The 19,597-nt window shown below is 39.2% G+C and overlaps 1 protein-coding gene and 1 long non-coding RNA gene across 2 annotated transcripts in view; one reads left to right on the plus strand and one right to left on the minus strand.

Annotated features, from left to right (window-relative positions):
- The window catches only part of LOC127654051 (uncharacterized), a 6,892-nt gene extending 1,423 nt beyond the window's left edge, over positions 1–5,469 (minus strand). Inside the window, exon 1 of the long non-coding RNA XR_007971892.1 lies at positions 5,378–5,469. This is a non-coding gene — a long non-coding RNA (uncharacterized LOC127654051). The remainder of the gene's footprint in view (positions 1–5,377) is intronic.
- On the plus strand, positions 3,062–19,597 carry rhebl1 (Ras homolog, mTORC1 binding like 1). Its single transcript, XM_052140996.1, has 8 exons — positions 3,062–3,619; positions 4,234–4,305; positions 9,833–9,900; positions 9,988–10,070; positions 10,403–10,459; positions 10,576–10,623; positions 17,514–17,595; positions 17,737–19,597. The coding sequence occupies exons 1-8, from the start codon at positions 3,568–3,570 to the stop codon at positions 17,827–17,829; spliced, it is 555 nt and encodes a 184-aa protein (XP_051996956.1). The 5' UTR covers positions 3,062–3,567; the 3' UTR covers positions 17,830–19,597.

Below are 19,597 nucleotides of genomic sequence, written 5' to 3' on the forward strand. Positions count from 1 at the left end.
CCATCGCCCCTCCACCACCAGATAGGTCCCCGTCTGCACTCCTCACCCCCTGCCATCTTCCGTCTTATCTACACCAAAGGACATATATTTTAATCTATATAAATACATTAAACTCAATGTTTACGAGTACTTCTGGTAGATGACTTTAAAGCTAGTTGATAAAGACTAAAACCAGCAAAACTTTCATTTAATTTCATGGGGTCTTTAAATGCATACCACATTCTGACGGCCTCCTCCATTTTTGGCAATATATCCCACATCTTTACTTTTCCACAAACATTCTCTTACGAATATTGTAACATGTCAAAACTGAAAAGGGAAGAACATTTCCACCTGCTTTGAAATGTAATGACCTGAGAATATAATAGTAGTGATATATTTGCACTTAACTATATTAGTTATTATACTCTATCTACTATAAGTTCACTATAACAACTTATCTTTTGGTTTGCTTATTAATTAATTATTCTTATTACACGGCTCTCTGGAATACTCTATTCTGATTGGTCAATGGCGCCATCCAGTGGTCAGATATTGCTCTGTAACAACCGCACATCTGTGTTCTGCGAGCCGTCTCTCCTGCTCCTCGGGTCACTGTGCGATCTCTACAAGCTAATGCAATTATTTCAACTCAATCTTATATGTCCATGTATTTATTATTTATTTGTCCACTTCCCGTCGGGGTTTACTGTGCGATAACAACCGGCTGACTGTACATTATCACTTACTTAGGATTTATAAGATATGTTGCATACAATTTTGGCAGATTATTTGGGGAGAACAGGAATAATAATAATAATAATAATGCTTTTTATTTTTTCTAATTTATTCAGAAAACATTATGCCTAAAAATGACTAAATATTTGTCAAACAGTAGTTAATACCTGTGTGAATTAAATATATATATATATATATATATATATATATATATATATATATATATATATATATATATATATATATATATATATTCAAACAATTAAGTTAAAAGTATGATGTTACATTAATTCCTCTTAGGCTGATCAACAATGCAACAGTGGTGTGCAATAAATATTACAGTAAATGAAAAAGCTTTATAGTGTGAGTTTATAACTGTCTACATATTCTTATTAAATATAAAACTACTTAAAAACAAAAAGTTGAAATCCTCAGATGAAGGATTGGCTTTAATAGTGACATCAAGCAATATGTCAACACAACAATACAACATTTTTACAAAGAAATGATCTTAAATTTAATTTTTTATATTATAATTAAAATTTCAAATTTTTACACTGTTTTTTATCTTTTATCACTTTTATCTGTAGACCTATTTAATCATCTATGCAGTTTTAATATTCAAATAATCATTTGGTGTTTTGTATATTGAAAACCCTTCTATGAATAATGAAGTCAATAATAATGGTAGTAGTAGAAGTAGTAATTATTATTACTATTATAAAAGAGGACAATTAAAGCAACATTTTGAAAGAATAGTTCAACATATTAAAAAAAAATAGCTCAAACAAATTTGCTAAAAAGTTATTAATAACACTTATTGGGTAAAATGGGCTACCTGATAAATTAGATCAAAATAACCCAAAAGGGGGGTCAGAGCTGTATCAACCCACCAGAAGGTTGCCTGTTATTTTAAACCCAACGAACCTGATTCACACTAGTGGCATCTTTGATTTAATGGGAGTGAAAACGAGGCTGTGAGGGAAAGACTTACAAACGGTATAAAGTACAACATCCTGGATCTTCCACATCTCATGTTGTCTGGAGTTCTTTGTCTAATGAATGTTGTTGGACAGACATTTTATCAATGTTTTGTCCACGGAACGATCTAAAAACTATTTAACCCTTGTGAGACCTTCTGGATATTTTGGGCTTTTTCATTTTTCGATAATAATTGTGTTAATGCCACCATCATACATTTTGCCAAAGGTTTGTATTTTTGTGGGAATTTTGATATTTCAACCTCAGTTCCTATAACACATCTATAACACATCTATAACACACTGCGTACACACAATAGTTACAATCGGGACCTTCAGGACAAAATTGTCCCCATTTAAACCCATTAAATCTGCAATATTTGATCCCAGTGCCATTAAATAACATTATTAATTCTATGATATTCTGCTTTTATTCCGGAGCTTCAAAATTTATATTTGTAATATTTTACACCAGGTGGCGCAATTTTTATCATGTTTATCCTGTGGAGCAAATACAAACTTTTCACCTATTCACTGTTTCCTGTATTATAGAGACCTGCAGGACAACTGAATACATGATGCAGATAAATGTGTGTGTGTGTGTGTGTGTGTGTGTGTGTGTGTGAGTGTGTGTGTGAGTGAGAGTGTGTGTGTGTGTGTGTGTGTGTATTTATCACTTTGTGGGGAAACAGCTTATAAATCATACTAAATTATGTTTTTTGAAAATGTAAAAATGCAGAATGTTTTCTGTGAGGGTTAGGTTTAGGGGTAGGGTTAGGTTTAGGGGATAGAATATAAAGTTTGTACAGTATAAAAACCATTATGTCTATGGAAAGTCCTCATAAAACATGGAAACACTACTGTGTGTGTGTGTGTAAAACAACAGTGGCATTATATAAATGTAATATAAACAAACTGGCATTTAAAGAGTTAAAATCCTAAAAACGAATTCATATTTGGTAGTTATGATCAGGACTGATGTTTGTTAAAAAAATCTAAATCAGTGAAAGTGGTAAATAATATTAATATATAATATTTTTATAGCAGGTTTTTGACGCGGAAATTTTTGTCCTCTAAGGACCTCTGAGTAACTTTTTTAAATCGACGCGCAAAGGTTAAACTGCAGTACAGCCCGCTGAAGAGACTATCAATCAAAGATGGCGCTAGTATGTATAAGGATTATAGACCCCATAGCAATACTATTGCTTCCTAAACAGATGTACGTCCTCCTTCAGCATTGATTATTTATAAACTCACTTTTAAACATGCGTGAGCATATTTTTAACTGGTGTGTGCGATTTCTCACAGCTTCACAAGTTCTCTACGTTGTATTTATTGTGAATGACGTCACTAAACAGCGAATAACTTGCTCGGTCATCTTCCTACATTAGCCAACCCACTCTTCACAACAGTGGTTATTAACGCTTTCTCAACTGGACAAACTTCATGAACACGTCAAACCTTAATCGGAGAATTAAATTAGTCGTGGATGTAATAGTGAAGCAGTCGATTTGCTTCCGATGTGACCCGAGAGAGCTCAGTCCCGAGTGGAAGATCGTCGTCATCAGTGTCGCGAAACTTCTTTGTTTGTCGCTCTCCGACACGCCGCCGCAGGAAATAACCCATTAAACTCGTTCTTGATAGTTTTAAGACGTTACTATATGCTTAAAGGTGTACTTTTACAGTAGTAAAGAAAAGTATTTTGATCATACTAATCGAAAAGTTCATTTTTTGCGATCGAAACAATAATGACGGTGTTTCTGGAGAAGTTTGTTGTCATCACGTGATAGGCCACTATAGTTTCACATAAGCGTTTCTTAACCTTCAGGTGTTCAAAGATTCTCCTCAAATAATAATAATTATTATAATAATGCCTCAGCCTAAATACAGGAAGATTGCTGTATTGGGATACCGTTCAGTCGGTGAGTGTTTAAAGCGTTTGGAGTTATTTCCGCTGTGTCGTAACATTTATTTGAGCTTTTAAGATATTTATTTATTTCCAGTTATTTAGTTTATTTAATTCTAGCGTTTATATCGATGATCCATTTCAAAAGTTCCTTACATGCACGTGCATTTCTATAGCGGGGAAGTTCATCGATAACGCACGTGTTCTACGTTGTCGTTTACCAAAATGTAATCTATATTATTTTATTAAGTTTCATTCTCGATCCTTTTTAAACTGTATTTAACAGCTGTTTAAGCAGGAGTCACGGTAAAAGGGCACAGGAGTGACTTGTCCTATTTCAGGCCCATGTGGACTATTTGTAGTGGTGAAAATCTTCCCCTTTCAGATATAATATTCACATTTTGCTGTATGAATAAGTACTCTTGGTCACTTTAAGTATTACAGATCTTCATGGTGAACTAAATAACGTGCTTAGATGAAATTATGCCTAAATATATTTCATGCTGTTCAATAGCACCATTTAGTAGTGGCACATTTGTTGTTGTTGTTGTTGTTTCATTGCTATTTATAATAATTGACTATAGTATTTTAATGATCTGGTTGATTTTTGTATTTATTTTTTTACAACAGGAAAATCCTCTCTTACAATACAGTTTGTAGAAGGACAGTTTGTAGATTCCTACGACCCTACCATTGAAAACAGTGAGTACTAGAATACTTTATTTACACTCTGGTACCTATTATAATGTATGATTTGCATGTTTCTGAGATTAAACCTCCTTGGTAGGGTTGCACCAGCTGTGCGTAAGGTCTCACTTAAGTTGAGACATATAGTTCACACTAAGGGCTTAGTAACTACTAGTTCGTTTGTAACTAAGTCAGTGTTTAATTTGGTTACGCCATCTGTTCTTAAAGGGGACCTATTATGCAAAATTCACTTTTACATTGTGTACACACACTGCCAACATCCATTTATGTTCAAACACCATCACCCTATAATGATCCAAATCCACACAGTCCTTTTTAATCCCCATTAATCATAAACACTGTCTCAGAACAAGCCGTTCGCTGATTCTGTACAGTGTGATGTCACTTTGTACAGGCCCCGCCCAGTGTTGATGGACACTGCCACACATGTACACCGATTAATAATTGAACATTACGCAACATGTTCAGCATGTTTGTTTGTGTGTGTTGATACTTATAGCGCGTAGCGAACATTGTAGCAGTGTGTGTGTGTGTGTGTGTGTGTGTGTGTGTGTGTGTGTGTGTGTGTGTGTGTGTGTGTGTGTGTGTGGCTCATCCATCGTTGCAAAACTGCTGAAAAAACTCTACAACAAATAATTAAATGTATTTAAAATCCCAGAGCTGCCGCTGGCCAAATTGATGCCCTACGCAGAGTTCACGTGATATGAGTGTGAAGCGATTATCTGTGTTCTGCAACTGCTTTCGGGTTCTTGAATAACGTTGAGTAAGGGCAGCCGGTGGACTTTCTGGTGCCCCCCTAAGGAGTTGGTGCCCTACGCAGACTGCGTAGTGTGCTTATTGGGAGCGGCGGTACTGAAATAACCATTCTGAAACTTCCGGTTTCATTCTCAAAGTTGTTAGTTCTGACGGAGTCTCTCCCTCATCAGCGTCTTACTCCGGTTCAAACATATAGGACTGAACACCACTATTTTCACTGTCAGACATTTACATTTATGCATTTGGCAGACGCATTTATCCAAAGTGACTTACAGAGCACTTATTACAGGGACAATCCCCCCGGAACAACCTGGAGTTAAGTGTCTTACTCAAGGACACAATGGTGGTGACTGTGGGGATCAAACCAGCAACCTTCTGAGTACCAATGTATTATACAGAGCACTTATTACAGGGACAATCCCCCCAGAACAACCTGGTGTTAAGTGTCTTACTCAAGGACACAATGGTGGTGACTGTGGGGATCAAACCAGCAACCTTCTGAGTACCAATGTATTATACAGAGCACTTATTACAGGGACAATCCCCCCGGAACAACCTGGAGTTAAGTGTCTTATTCAAGGACACAATGGTGGTGACTGTGGGGATCAAACCAGCAACCTCCTGATTACAAATGTATTATACAGTGCACTTATTACAGGGACAATCCCCCCGGAGCAACCTGGAGTTAAGTGTCTTACTCAAGGACACAATGGTGGTGACTGCGGGGATCAAACCAGCAACCTTCTGAGTACCAATGTATTATACAGAGCACTTATTACAGGGACAATCCCCCCCGGAGCAACCTGGAGTTAAGTGTCTTACTCAAGGACACAATGGTGGTGGCTGTGAGGTTCGAACCAGCAACCTTCTGATTACCAGTTCCATACTGTAGACCACTACGCCACCACCCAGTCAGTCATATTGCTTATGATGTCTACTTATCCGAAGCAGAGATGTCAAAACTCTGCCTTATTCTGGATACGGGGTGGGGAGCACCAGATCATTTGCATTTAAAGACACATACAAGAACAGCTTGTTTTTATTCCAACCCAAAAATTTGCATTTTGATCATGGTATAATAAAGGATATTTTGAGCTGAAACTTCACAGACACATTCTGGGGACACTAAAGATTTAAATGACATTTTGTGAAAGGGATAATAGGTGCCCTTTAAGGTAAGACTTAACTAGTAGGTTGTAAGCTTTCCATAAATTGACGCATATTCGCATAATGTGACGTTTACATGTACCGATCCAATAAGCAGTCTTTACATGTATACACAGAAGTGTTAAACAGCCGTGAACTTCAATTTGATCTTGTTCAAACCTTGTTTGCTGGTAACGGTCAGCTGTAATAATGATATCCCCACTGAAATACGATATGTAATAAAACAAGATTTCATTAATGATATATTTAGCTTATGCAAATAACAATATTCAATAACTGTATCTAAAATGAATAAGGGACAATAAATAAATACTAATACAACAGGCTGTAAAAATTTAACATACGACCTAGACACATCATCTGTAACCTGGAGTCATCGGGTGTTTCGGGTCTTTCAACATCATACGCCCTCGCCCAGGCGACCCCGCCAGGGGGGGATCAGTCCCCGACATGTGACTAGGTAGCATGTGTGATCCACGGATCACCCCTTTTGATCCACAGCCGTTTAGATGCCTTTTCAGCGGCATCCGTGATGTTCCTGATGGCGTTCTTGTTGTGCAGTCCCCTTATTCCCAGGAGGGCCCTGTAGAGCGACTGACCGGTAAACCCTCGGCAGCCAACCTCGATGGGGAGGCAGCGGGTCTTCCATCCTCTGCTACGGCATTCACCAGCCAATTCCTCGTACTTGGCCCTCTTCCGTTCAAACGCCTCTTCCATTCGGTCTTCCCAGGGCACAGTCAATTCCAGTAGGACCACCTGCCTTGATTATTCTGAAAGGAGGACCATGTCAGGCCTAAGTGTAGACATGGTGATGGTTTCTGGGAATTTGAGCTGCCTTCCCAGGCCAACCTTTAGCTGCCAGTCCCGGGCTGTTGCCACATGTCCCCCTGCTGGGTTCCTGCTCTGTGTAGACATTTATTCATTTTAATATCTTATCTATTTCGTATATGTTGAAACTTGACACCGTACACAGAAAAGTGCACCGTTAGATGATTGTTGGTGTCAGATGGGCTGGTTTGAGGATTTCTGGGATTTTCACACACAACAGTTTCTAGAATTGACTCAGAATGGTGCCAAAAACAACATTCATCCAGTGAGTGACAGTTCTGTGGACGGAAACACACAATATTAGGCAGGTGCTTTTAATGTTGTGGCTGATCAGGGTGTGTATGTTGCAATCTAATCTGTCTTTTATGATGAAATTGAAACTTTGTAATGCAGCATTTTTTTGTACCGCATCCCCTTTAAGTGATTTACTTGTGCTGTAATATTCCTCTTTTGTAAGTCGCTTTGGATAAAAGCATCTGCCAAATGAATAAATGCAATAAATAGTTATGGGCCAATCTTTGAGCGTTCACGCTTGAGTCCTTTTAGAAGTAACCAAACTCTGACCTTTTTTCACTTTAGCCACAAACAAACAAATAAATAATATAGTGAAACAGAGAGAGGAAAAACACTACTTCTTTGTTGTCTTTGTATTCACTTTGTACCCGTCCACTGTACACCTGTTATTGTCCACTTTGTGATGGGGTCTATATTGGGTCCACCATCATCATTTTTATTTTTGGAGCCCATTGAACTTGAGTAACTTTGGTTAGAATCATTCTGTGTGATGGTGTCCAAAGACGAGATCGTCAGCGCAATCCAATTGTCATTGAATAATTACTTTTAATATCCTTTGTATTCTTTAAATTCAATTGTTGATCAAAAACAAAAACAAAAAATTTGTTTACTTTTAATTCTAAATTACACATAGAACAAATACGGTAAAGAAGCCACTCTCGGAGGTTCTGTGTATCTCAGCGAGTATTGACGCTGACTATCACACCTGGAGTCGTGAGTTTGAATCCAGGGCGTGCTGAGTGACTCCAGCCAGGTCTCCTTAGCAACCAAATTGGGCCGGTTGTTAGGGAGAATAGAGTCACATGGGGTAACCTCCTCGTGGTCGCTATAATGTGGTTCTCGCTCTCGGTGGGGCGTGTGGTGAGTTGTGCGTGGATGCTGCGGAGAATAGCGTGAAGCCTCCACACGCTACGTCTCCATGGTAACGCACTCAACAAATCACGTGATAAGATGCGCAGATTGACAGTCTCAGATGCGGAGGCAACTGAGATTCATCCTCCGCCGCCCGGATTGAGGCGAGTCACTACGCCACCACGAGGAATTCAGTGCATTGGGAATTGGGCGTTACAGAATAAAATAAAGAAGCCACTCTCTGGCAATATGGCCAAACATATCATGATTTTGTTTTTTTGAATTGTTCAATATCAATGTTTATCACAATATACATTTCATACCATTAAATGGGAAAAAACAATGCATTTTAAAGGCATTTCACATGTTTGTTAAACCTCAAGAATGTAAAAACGTATCAAACTCCACAGGATAACTTCAAGAATTATACTCAATTTAGGATGTAACACTACATAAGGTGTGTGACCTCTTTTCGATGAAGATTCTTTCTTAGCTAATGCTAGTTATGATGCATTAATACAGATTTGACTGGAGTTTGACGGGGAATCGGCCTGTTATTTAAATTATTTGTGCAGATTATTTTTATTGCCTTAGTTTTGATCCCATTCAATTTCAGCTTGTGTATGACAGTTAAAGTCAGGGTTCCCACCCTGTTTGACCTATGCATGTCTTTAACTCAAAGAATAATTCGCTGATGATCATTATGGATTGCAGGTTCTACTCTACACAAGCTATTTCAAGCTTATTTAGAGTAGATAAAAACTTTTAATTATCGGCTTGTAATGTTTAAATATTCCCTGATATTTTTAGGTTTTCCATGACAGTGGGAACCCTGTAAAGAGCAATGAGTGTGTGCTCCCTTTAGTTTTATCCCAATATCAGTTATTAAAGCAGTGTAAAGTTTCTTTATTAACTCTAGAAGAACATGCGCATGTGTTCTGTGGGGAAAACAAGGTTTTAACCAAATATAATCTGCCCACATAATATGGCGTTTATTCCAAATGGGCTACCTAATGCCGATCTATGCCTAACCTATCCCTATGATTAGACCCCCCCCCCATGCCAAAACAATTCGGGTCGCCTATTTTCGCTTGACTTGGTGAGGCAAGATTATTTTGGGCTTGTTTTTCTTGACCTGGTTGCTTGTTTCTCTTAAGATCTGGCAACGAGCACATTAGCGTGTAGTTATTAGTAAGCTGGTGCAAATTTACCTTCGTCTGTACTGATCGTTCACGTAGAGACATTTTACCATAACATGTCTACAAAAGCAGTCATACCTAGTCCAATATCTGCAGCTAAACACATTCACACATCTGCCCAAAGATATGCATCTCTTATCATCATTCTTTTGTGTTTCCCTCATTTATACACCCAATTTAAACCTCATAAATGACAATAACAGACTGTGATATTGTCCGTGTGTAGCGTGTTGTTAGCTCAATAGCATCATGAAGTCATGACAAATAAAACATTTTAATCTGCATTTAAAACAGCTTCTTTTACTAATGTGAATTCTACTCAATAAAATGAGGCATAAAGTCAGTGAAAATACATGCTAATGTTGCATACAACCCTATATTGAATATTTATAGCTCATGCTCAATATTTCTGTTTGTCTTTTAAGCTTTTAATAAAATGGTGTCCATCAATGGCCAGGACTTCAATCTCCAGTTAGTGGACACTGCTGGGCAGGTAATACAGCGAAACAGTCTGGATTATGGATTTAAAGTGTTATTTGTCATTTAATTTTCATTTGTGGTTTTCTCTGACCCCCTTTAGGATGAGTATTCCATCTTTCCTCAGTCTCATTCTATGGATATTCATGGCTATGTTTTGGTGTACTCCGTCACTTCAATGAAAAGGTCAGTTTTTGATCCCCCTTATTTTATTGTAATTGTAATAGCACACATTTAAACATTTTAGTTACATGACTATTTTAGTCATTCAAGTGAATGTTGTACTAATGCATTTATGCATTTGGCAGACATTTACATTTATGCATTTGGCAGACGCTTTTATCCAAAGCGACTTACAGTGCACTTATTACAGGGACAATCCCCCCGGAGCAAGTTAAGTTAAGTGTCTTACTCAAGGACACAATGGTGGTGGCCGTGGGGTTAGAACCAGCGACCTTTTGATTAACAGCCCTGTGCTTTAGCCACTAAAGACTAAACATCACTCACTCTGCTTTCAGTTTTGAGGTTGTGCAGGTTCTACACGACAAGCTTCTTGATATGGTTGGAAAGATACAGTAAGTGTGGTTAATATCTGTCTGTAGTATCTGTGCTTCACTTCAAATTTTTAGTGTCTCATATTTTGTCTTAAATATTATGCATGTGGTCATAAATGTTCCTTATATTTACCTAGGGTACCTACTGTTCTAGTTGGGAACAAAAAAGATCTTCACATGGAAAGGTAAGAATTTTATATAATGACTGTTCAATAATAAAACAAACTCATTTATAAATGAAAAATATATTTATTTCAGGAACCTTAATTTTTCCGTAGTGAAATTAGGAAAACATAGATTTAAAATTTACAAATGTATTCACCCCCACCCCTAAATGAGCTAAATCTGGCCAAAAATTTTGCATTCGCTTCAGTGGTTAAAAACCAGCTAGGAACCAGCATACTGCCATTGGTCCACATCGTGGGTGGGTTTGACCCAGACCCCGTCTAATTTGAAGCAGACAGATAATTCCAGTAACATTAAGATCAGTCAACATGAACACACCAGCGTCCAGAGTTACCAAGGTGGCACAAATTTGCCTACATCTGGAGGCATTTTGCCTAGACATTGCCACGTATGAGCAAAACTAGGAGCATGCGTAGAGCTCATGGAGTGGCAGGGGAAATTAGCCCATAAATTCATGTAAACACTTTGGTAAACGTCAGAGTTATGTGAACAAGTCTATTGCTTGGCCGATCGTGTACTTGTCCTGTGCTTTGTGTCTCTCGAGAGCGTGAGTGACACAGCCGTGACATTAATGTCTTGAAATTAGTGGGTGTATGTGGAAACGAGACAAGTTTAATTTAAATGCTCAATATATTCAGATGATGCAGATACTTTATAATTTTGCAGCTTAAACAATCCAAAAATAAATCTGCCTAATCTTTAATATTAAATCGGAGCATTTGTGAGTTTTACAAAGAAAAATGACTGCCAAAATGAATTGCTTAAAATACAAACAAATCTGCAATGTCTTCTTATTTACCAGATGATTGGCTAAGAGAGCCAATGCAACTTTTTGTTCCTCGTGTGAGTATTTTGTTTAAAGTTTGTGTACAGGGAGAGCGTGTCATTTTAGTAAATGGTTGGCCCAAATCTTTTGCACTTTTGAATTTTGAAAAGTGAAAATAACTTTTAATTTACCTGTGTAACTGAAATGAAACGAGTTACAATCCAGCTAGACAAAGGCCAGTGTTACAAGTCTCTAGCCTATGCTAATTATCACTTTTCTGCTGCTTTTCCAACAATCCAGCGCTTCACCTTCTATGCCACACAACTATAAACAAATATGAAGATAGATACAGCCATAGATACATACCAAATTTGGAGTCCACTGCTTGCTCAGATAGCAATAATCTACAGATAGCATGCTGGGCTAGCTTACTGTACAGCCATGGCAAAATTATTGGCAGTGAGATACATTTTGTGTTTCGCAAAGTTTTCTGCTTCAGTTGTTGTGGTGTTGATTCACATTGGTTCTAGATTATTGTGCTGAGTGATCTGATGCATTTTAAATAATTGCAAAAAGCTTCATTGGCCAAAAAAATGAAATTTATCACAAAAACCCACATTTCACAGTTTTTTTGGCCCTGGCTCAAAATGACCAGCTATCATAATTTCACTAATCATATCAGCAGCACCTGGGAAAGTGTGAACGAGCACTAGTCAGGTGACATCACTCGATCATTCTGATTGGATTTTAAGAGCAGACTGATTTCTGTAAAAGGAGGGAAGTAGTGTGTTCAATCATTGTGTTCTTGTTAGCGACGGTTACCTCTAAAGAAAGACATGCAGCCATCATCGCTTTGCATCAAAATGGCCTCACATGCAAGGAAATTGCTGCAAAGAATATTGCACCTGAAAGAACCATTTACCGGATCATCAAGAACTTCAAGGAGAGAGATTCAACTGCAGTGAAGAAGGCTTTAGGACGTCCCAGAGTGTCCAGCAGGTGCCAGGACCGTCTCCTCCTGAGGAGTCAGATACAGAATCGTGTCAGCACCAGTGCAGAGCTCAAGATTGGCAGCAGGTTGGTGTGAGGGCATCTGCACCCACAGTGAGGCGAAGACTTTTGGGCAATGGCCTGGTGTCAAGAAGGGCAGCACAGAAGCCACTTCTCTCCAAGAAAAACATCAAGGACAGACTGAAATTCTGCAGGAAGTACAAGGATTGGACAGCAGAAGACTGGTGCATAGTTATTTACGCTGATGAAGCCCTCCTCCAACTTTTTGGGACATCTGAAAAATCGATAGTCCGGAGAAGAAAAGGTGAACGCTACCATGAGTCCTGTATCGTGCCAACAGTGAAGCATCCTGAGACATCCATGTGTGGGGTTGCTCATCACAGGGAGTGGGCTCGCTCACAATCCTGCACAAATAAAATCCCATGGTATCAAAACGTCCTGCAAGAGAAACTTCCCCAACGATCCAGGAGCAATTTGGGGATGATCCGAGCATTTTCCAGCATGACGGAGCAGCATGTCACAAGGCAAGAGTGATAATGAAGTGGCTCGGAGATCATTACATTTAAATTTTGGATCCCCGGATTTTAATCCCATAGAGAACCTGTGGTCAATCCTCAAAAGGCGAGTGGACAAGCAGAAGCCCACAAATTGTGATCAACTCCGAGCACTAATAAGGCAAGAATGGATCTCATCAGTCAGGATTTGGTCCAGAAGCTGATATCCAGCATGCCAGAGTGAATTGCAGAGGTGATGCAGAACAAGGGGCAACACTGTAAATATTGACTCTTTGCATATATTGAATGTTTTTGCCAATAAAAGCCTTTAAAACTTATGACAGGGAAATGCTTCTCATTGTTTTCCAGTGTACCACAGAAACATGTGAAAAAATCATCTACCAATACTGAAGCAGCAAACTGTGCAAAACACAACATGTATGTCACTGACAATACTTTTGGGCACGGCTGTAGAGAATGATATCTTAGGGCCATGTCCTGAAGAGTTCAGCTCCAACGCTAATCAAAATCATCTGAACCAGCAGATCAAGGTCTTCAGGATTACTTGAAATTTGCTGGTGTGTAAGAATAAAGTTTGAAAGTAAGCTTTGTAGGACGTGGCCCTCTAGGAATGCAATTGAGCTGCCTGTCTTAAGGGCATTATTCAGAAACTGATGTGAAAATCAAAAACAGCTTGGTTTATATTTAGCCCAGCAGAACTGGATATATTGTACTCGATTAAGCAGAATTCAAACTCTCAACCTTTGGTATTCTAGCCCACAGCTTTACACTAGTCGACAGCATCAGATAGGCAAAGAGATGCTACACATTGAGTCAGCACACCGAATTATTCCCGCTAGCCCCATCTTTGAATTTAATGGGAGTGATATCGAGGCTGTGAGGGAAAGACTGTCTCTTCAATGGCACAAACGGTATAAAGCTGTAAAAAACTCCTCGATCACATCTGAGCTTCCACAACTCATGTTGTCTGGAGTTCTCTGTGTGCTGAATGTGCTTAGAATGATATTTTAACAATGTTCTGTCTGTGGAATGATCCAAAAACCCTTTAAACTGCAGTAGAGCCCATTGAAGAGACTGTAAGTCTTTCCCTCACAGCCTCATTGTCATTCCCATTAAAAATCAAAGATGGCGCTAGCGTGAATAAGGTCTGAGAAAGTGCTGTCGATGCTGCAGCCAAAGTGTTTGAAATAAAAATAAACAATTTTCAGAATTTCCTGAGAAGTAGGTGGTGCTGTCACTAAACACGGCCTTTATGCACAGAAGAGAGCTGTAATGATGCATACCAATTTCCATTTGGATAGGACAAAGCGATGCTGAGAGATGGCCTGACTTCCTGCTTTTTGTCGACTTAAATTATGTGAAAATCAAAAATCCATCAAATAACTTTTGTGTGACTGAAGATCATTTGAGACAAATTTGGGAAAACTGGTGAAGATTTGTAGGAGTAGCAGCAACAAAACAATTATTTATTTTACAGTATTACAGGATCGATACAACTTGCACTCACCTAAAGGATTATTAGGAACACATACTAATACTGTGTTTGACCCCCTTTCGCCTTCAGAACTGCCTTAATTCTACGTGGCATTGATTCAACAAGGTGCTGAAAGCATTCTTTAGAAATGTTGGCCCATATTGATAGGATAGCATCTTGCAGTTGATGGAGATTTGTGGGATGCACATCCAGGGCACGAAGCTCCCGTTCCACCACATCCCAAAGATGCTCTATTGGGTTGAGATCTGGTGACTGTGGGGGCCATTTTAGTACAGTGAACTCATTGTCATGTTCAAGAAACCAATTTGAAATGATTCGAGCTTTGTGACATGGTGCATTATCCTGCTGGAAGTAGCCATCAGAGGATGGGTACATGGTGGCCATAAAGGGATGGACATGGTCAGAAACAATGCTCAGGTAGGCCGTGGCATTTAAACGATGCCCAATTGGCACTAAGGGGCCTAAAGTGTGCCAAGAAAACATCCCCCACACCATTACACCACCACCACCAGCCTGCACAGTGGTAACAAGGCATGATGGATCCATGTTCTCATTCTGTTTACGCCAAATTCTGACTCTACCATCTGAATGTCTCAACAGAAATCGAGACTCATCAGACCAGGCAACATTTTTCCAGTCTTCAACAGTCCAATTTTGGTGAGCTCTTGCAAATTGTAGCCTCTTTTTCCTATTTGTAGTGGAGATGAGTGGTACCGGTGGGGTCTTCTGCTGTTGTAGCCCATCCGCCTCAAGGTTGTGCGTGTTGTGGCTTCACAAATGCTTTGCTGCATACCTCGGTTGTAACGAGTGGTTATTTCAGGCAAAGTTGCTCTTCTATCAGCTTGAATCAGTCGGCCCATTCTCCTCTGACCTCTAGCATCAACAAGGCATTTTCGCCCACAGGACTGCCGCATACTGGATGTTTTTCCCTTTTCCACCATTCTTTGTAAACCCTAGAAATGGTTGTGCGTGAAAATCCCAGTAACTAAGCAGATTGTGAAATACTCAGACCGGCCCGTCTGGCACCAACAACCATGCCACGCTCAAAATGGCTTAAATCACCTTTCTTTCCCATTCTGACATTCAGTTTGGAGTTCGGGAGATTGTCTTGACCAGGACCACACCCCTAAATGCATTGAAGCAACTGCCATGTGATTGGTTGATTAGATAATTGCATTAATGAGAAATTGAACAGGTGTTCCTAATAATCCTTTAGGTGAGTGTATATGGAAAATATAGCCGCAAGCAGCGATTATCTGAGGCCAAGCAGTTTGGGGAGGAAAGCGAAGGGGAAAGAAGGGGAGGAACAACCAAAATTGGCAAACATGAAAGAACAGATCAGTCAGGACATTTCATCACTACATACTCTACTTCAGTGTTTCCCAAACTGTTGTGCTATTGTGTTTGCCAACGTTCTAGGGAGGAGTTCACAAAAGTAGGGTACAATGGGGCCAAAGGCTTTGTGGGGTAAAAGGCTCCATTGATTTTATTTTCTCCCAAAACACTAAACAGCAACAAAAATGACCACAGCACTTTCCTAAACACCTGTTTGTCCCTTTACACTGCACATGTGTCCTGTTCCATGAGATCTTTGTGTGAGGTGTCTGAAGGATGATTTTAAGGCAGTTTGAGCGAATTGTTGTTTTTTAAAATGTTGCACATTTGTGTATTTAATGAAAATCCCTGAAATTCACACATTCCTTTTGAAACAAAATACTATATATCATTTTCAGTTTTAAAGTCAAACATATTTCAGTAACTTTCCAATAAGTGCAAGGATTGTATTGGGGTAAAAAGCCCCCTGTTGCAAATTAAACACATTGTTATAGTGGGGGAATCGATTTGTTGTAAAAAGTTTGAAAGTGTGCTCGCATTGACTCATCATAATAGAGATTAGTTTGTTTATAGAATACTTGATGTAATAAAATGCCAAATGTGTTTGAAATTAACAGGAAATGATTGACTTTTTCTGAAGTGGTTATTCTGGGTAAATGGTCTGCACTTATATATCCTTATAACCTTAGCAGTATTCAAAGCACTTTACACTGTGACTCATTCATTCATTCACACACACACACACACACACACACACACACACACACACACACACACACACACACACATCAATGATGGCAGAGCTGCATGGAAGGCACTAGTCTGCCATTGGGAACAACTTGGGGTTCAGTGTCTTGCCCAAGGACACTTCGGCATGTGGGGTCATGTGGGCCTGGAATTGAACAACCAACCCTGTGATTAGTGGCCGATCCACTGTACCACCTGAGCCACTTTAAACCCCATAGGGGCATTTTACCCCAACTAAGGGAGCATTTTACCAAAAGTAAAAAAAATAAAAGCTAAATTTAATTTAGGGTAACCCTATTTTTTTTCTCTATAAAACTAAAAATGACAGAACAACTTAGGGGGGGTCACATCCTGCCAAGTGTGGTGTGTGTATGGCAAAAAGAGGAAATAGTAATAATAAGAAAAAACTCCTAACAAATACACTAGGGTTCCAGCTGTGCTTGGACCTAAATTTAGCCGCAAGCAGCAATCATCAGGGGCCAAACGCACATGGACTGTATTCACTACAGCGCCATATTTGATTTTTGACATGGGCAAAACTGCAAAGGAACAGACTTACAGTCTTTTCAATGGGTTGCACAGTGGTTTGGATCATTCTGTGGACAGAACATAGACAAAAGCATGTTTCAAGAAAAGAAAATAAGACTCCGGGCAGAAGGAGAGAAAGAGGGCTACTATAGGGGCTGCACCCCAACTTTCATGAAACTCACTCCATGAGAGACATTGCAGACACTGGAAATACACAGAACACTTCTGTTTGCTTCTGACTAAACTCTGATTTCTGTTGCTGTTTAGTTTTAGTTTAGTTTTGTTGTACTGAATATTAGCATACATGAAACACTGCTTACCCAATCAGATTCAAGGACCAGGACAACTGTTGCAGAATGTTAATTGAGGCCAAGATGCATTGATCAGACGGACATGTTCTGCATAACATGTCGTGTTAAAGTTGAAGCGTGATGAAGTGACTCAACAGCACAATGTGATTTCTCACTCATGTTCACTTTATTCTTCTTCTAGAATGATTAAACCAGAAGAAGGCAAGAAATTAGCGGACTCTTGGGGTGCTGCTTTTATGGAGTCCTCTGCCAAGGAAAACCAGGTAATATTGTTTTGTAGCATAGATCAGAGTTCGTGTTACCAACATTACAGAAATGTTTGAGTTTCTGCGTGTATTAATTATTACTCAAGATTTCAGTTACATATGTGAATATTCATGTATACGTTCTCATTTATTTTACAGACTGCTGTGGAGGTTTTCAAGCGGATTATTCTGGAAATGGAAAAAGTTGATGGGAATGCCCCATCTGAGGAAAAGAAGTGTGCTGTGATGTAAAAAATGCAGTGAACTTATTGGCCGAAGTCAGATGACACCATCACCAGCCGATGCCATGCGATGATTTCTGATGGATCAACAGTTTAGTAACAGACCTTATCCTCCTGAGCGGTCACGTGCTCTTCAAGATTCATTTCAACAACAAAATATTCCAAATATTGTCAGTATTGGGAATTCATTATAAATGCTGCTTTGCGGTTTAAGGTTAAAATACTGTCAAATGTCACTGTATAACTTAATAATAATCCCATCTCAGTTACCTTCAGCCTTAAAGGAATAGTTCTCAAAAACTAAAATTCCCTCATCGTTTACTCACAAACCCGTATGACTTTCCTCTGCTGAACACATGTGAAGATATTTTGGAAGATAGTTGAGGTGTTTTTGCTGATGGGACGTAGTCCACACACCTCGAGTGGTCTAATCCATGTCTTCTGAAGTGAGACGACTGCTTTGGGTGAGGATCAGACAAACATTTCTAATGACCAAAAGTTAAAATTCATAGTCTCCTTGGCCCATTTGAGAGAAGCTCGTTGGCACACTTCCGTGCGTTTGATGTGTACAGAGAACGCTGTACACAAACCCAGACACGACGTTACCAGGTTAGCCGTTTCACACCCAGGCGCAAGACTGAATTCCAAATGGGCCGTATGTCGAGATTTGTTGTGAATAAGGACTTAAAGTGACCGTATCACTTCAGAAGACATGATCAAACCACTGGAGTCTTGCAGTTTTGTTTTGGACCTCATTGACTTGCGTTGTATGGACAAAACACCTCATACATCTTTATAAATATCTCAATGTTCTGCAGAAGAAAGTCATAAGGCATTTTTGGAAGACCTGCCCCTTTAACATGTTGACACATTTAATGATTAATCTTACTGGTACTGTAAACATCACCAACTTTCTCCGATTCATTCTGGACTTCAGCCAGTGCACAGTTTCTCTCTTTCTGTACCTCGTCCTCTTCCAAACCCTTACTCATCTTCAGCACCCATCTGGATTAAATGGGTTCAATTGTTCATGTAAATTAAGTTCATTTAGATGCGGTCATAAAATCAGTGCTGTACGCAACATTCCCCTTCAGTGGCGTGTGTGAATAACGTGTACATGCACTGCATGATGGAAACAAGAGTGTCTTTTACACGGTTGAGTGCCTGCAAGAACCCCTCTTCACGTAATGTCATTATCAGGTCTTTACAGCCGTTTTTAATTTACTGGAATTGTTTTGCTTTGATGGATCTGAAATTAACCTGGTTACCCTATAATGCAGCCCGTCCTCCTCCTGTGGTATTCACATCACTTCAGGTTTATTTTACTCACTATTTGAAAGTGTTGATGAAATAAGTACACCGTCAGTGTAATTCTGAACTTCATACATTTGTATGTCACCTTTGATGGCGTATAGTCTGATACTTTATAGGCAAAGGACCAGTCAATAATGATGAACAATGTCCAGTCAATAAACACAAACAATGTCTCTGACTAATGCATAGGCCAATGAAAGTGTTGCCCTTTTAATATCTTAATCTCCCTGCTTTCTATTTAGTTACCCCTTAAAAGTAATAAATGCCTCAATGGCAACATGACAGAACTGCCCTGCAGGGATTTCCTGCCCCATACTACATTGATTCAGCAGCATTACAGAAGTCCAAGTGTCCTTGCATCCTGCCACACTTTTCATGTTTTACAGTTTTGCAACCTTCATCAGTTTTTAGGGACTTATGTATATGGAATTTCTTTTATGGAAAAACATAAACATTCAGAAGTG

The sequence above is a fragment of the Xyrauchen texanus genome, chromosome 13 (genome assembly GCF_025860055.1).
Source record: "Xyrauchen texanus isolate HMW12.3.18 chromosome 13, RBS_HiC_50CHRs, whole genome shotgun sequence".
NCBI lineage: Eukaryota > Metazoa > Chordata > Actinopteri > Cypriniformes > Catostomidae > Xyrauchen > Xyrauchen texanus.

Excerpts from the sequence above, each read along its gene's own strand:
- rhebl1 (XM_052140996.1), top strand. The coding sequence starts at position 3,568 with ATGCCTCAGCCTAAATACAGGAAGATTGCTGTATTGGGATACCGTTCA. Across the intron at positions 3,620-4,233 it reads ATTGGGATACCGTTCAGTCG|GAAAATCCTCTCTTACAATA; the intron begins GTGAGTGTTTAA and ends TTTTTACAACAG. Across the intron at positions 4,306-9,832 it reads CGACCCTACCATTGAAAACA|CTTTTAATAAAATGGTGTCC; the intron begins GTGAGTACTAGA and ends TTGTCTTTTAAG.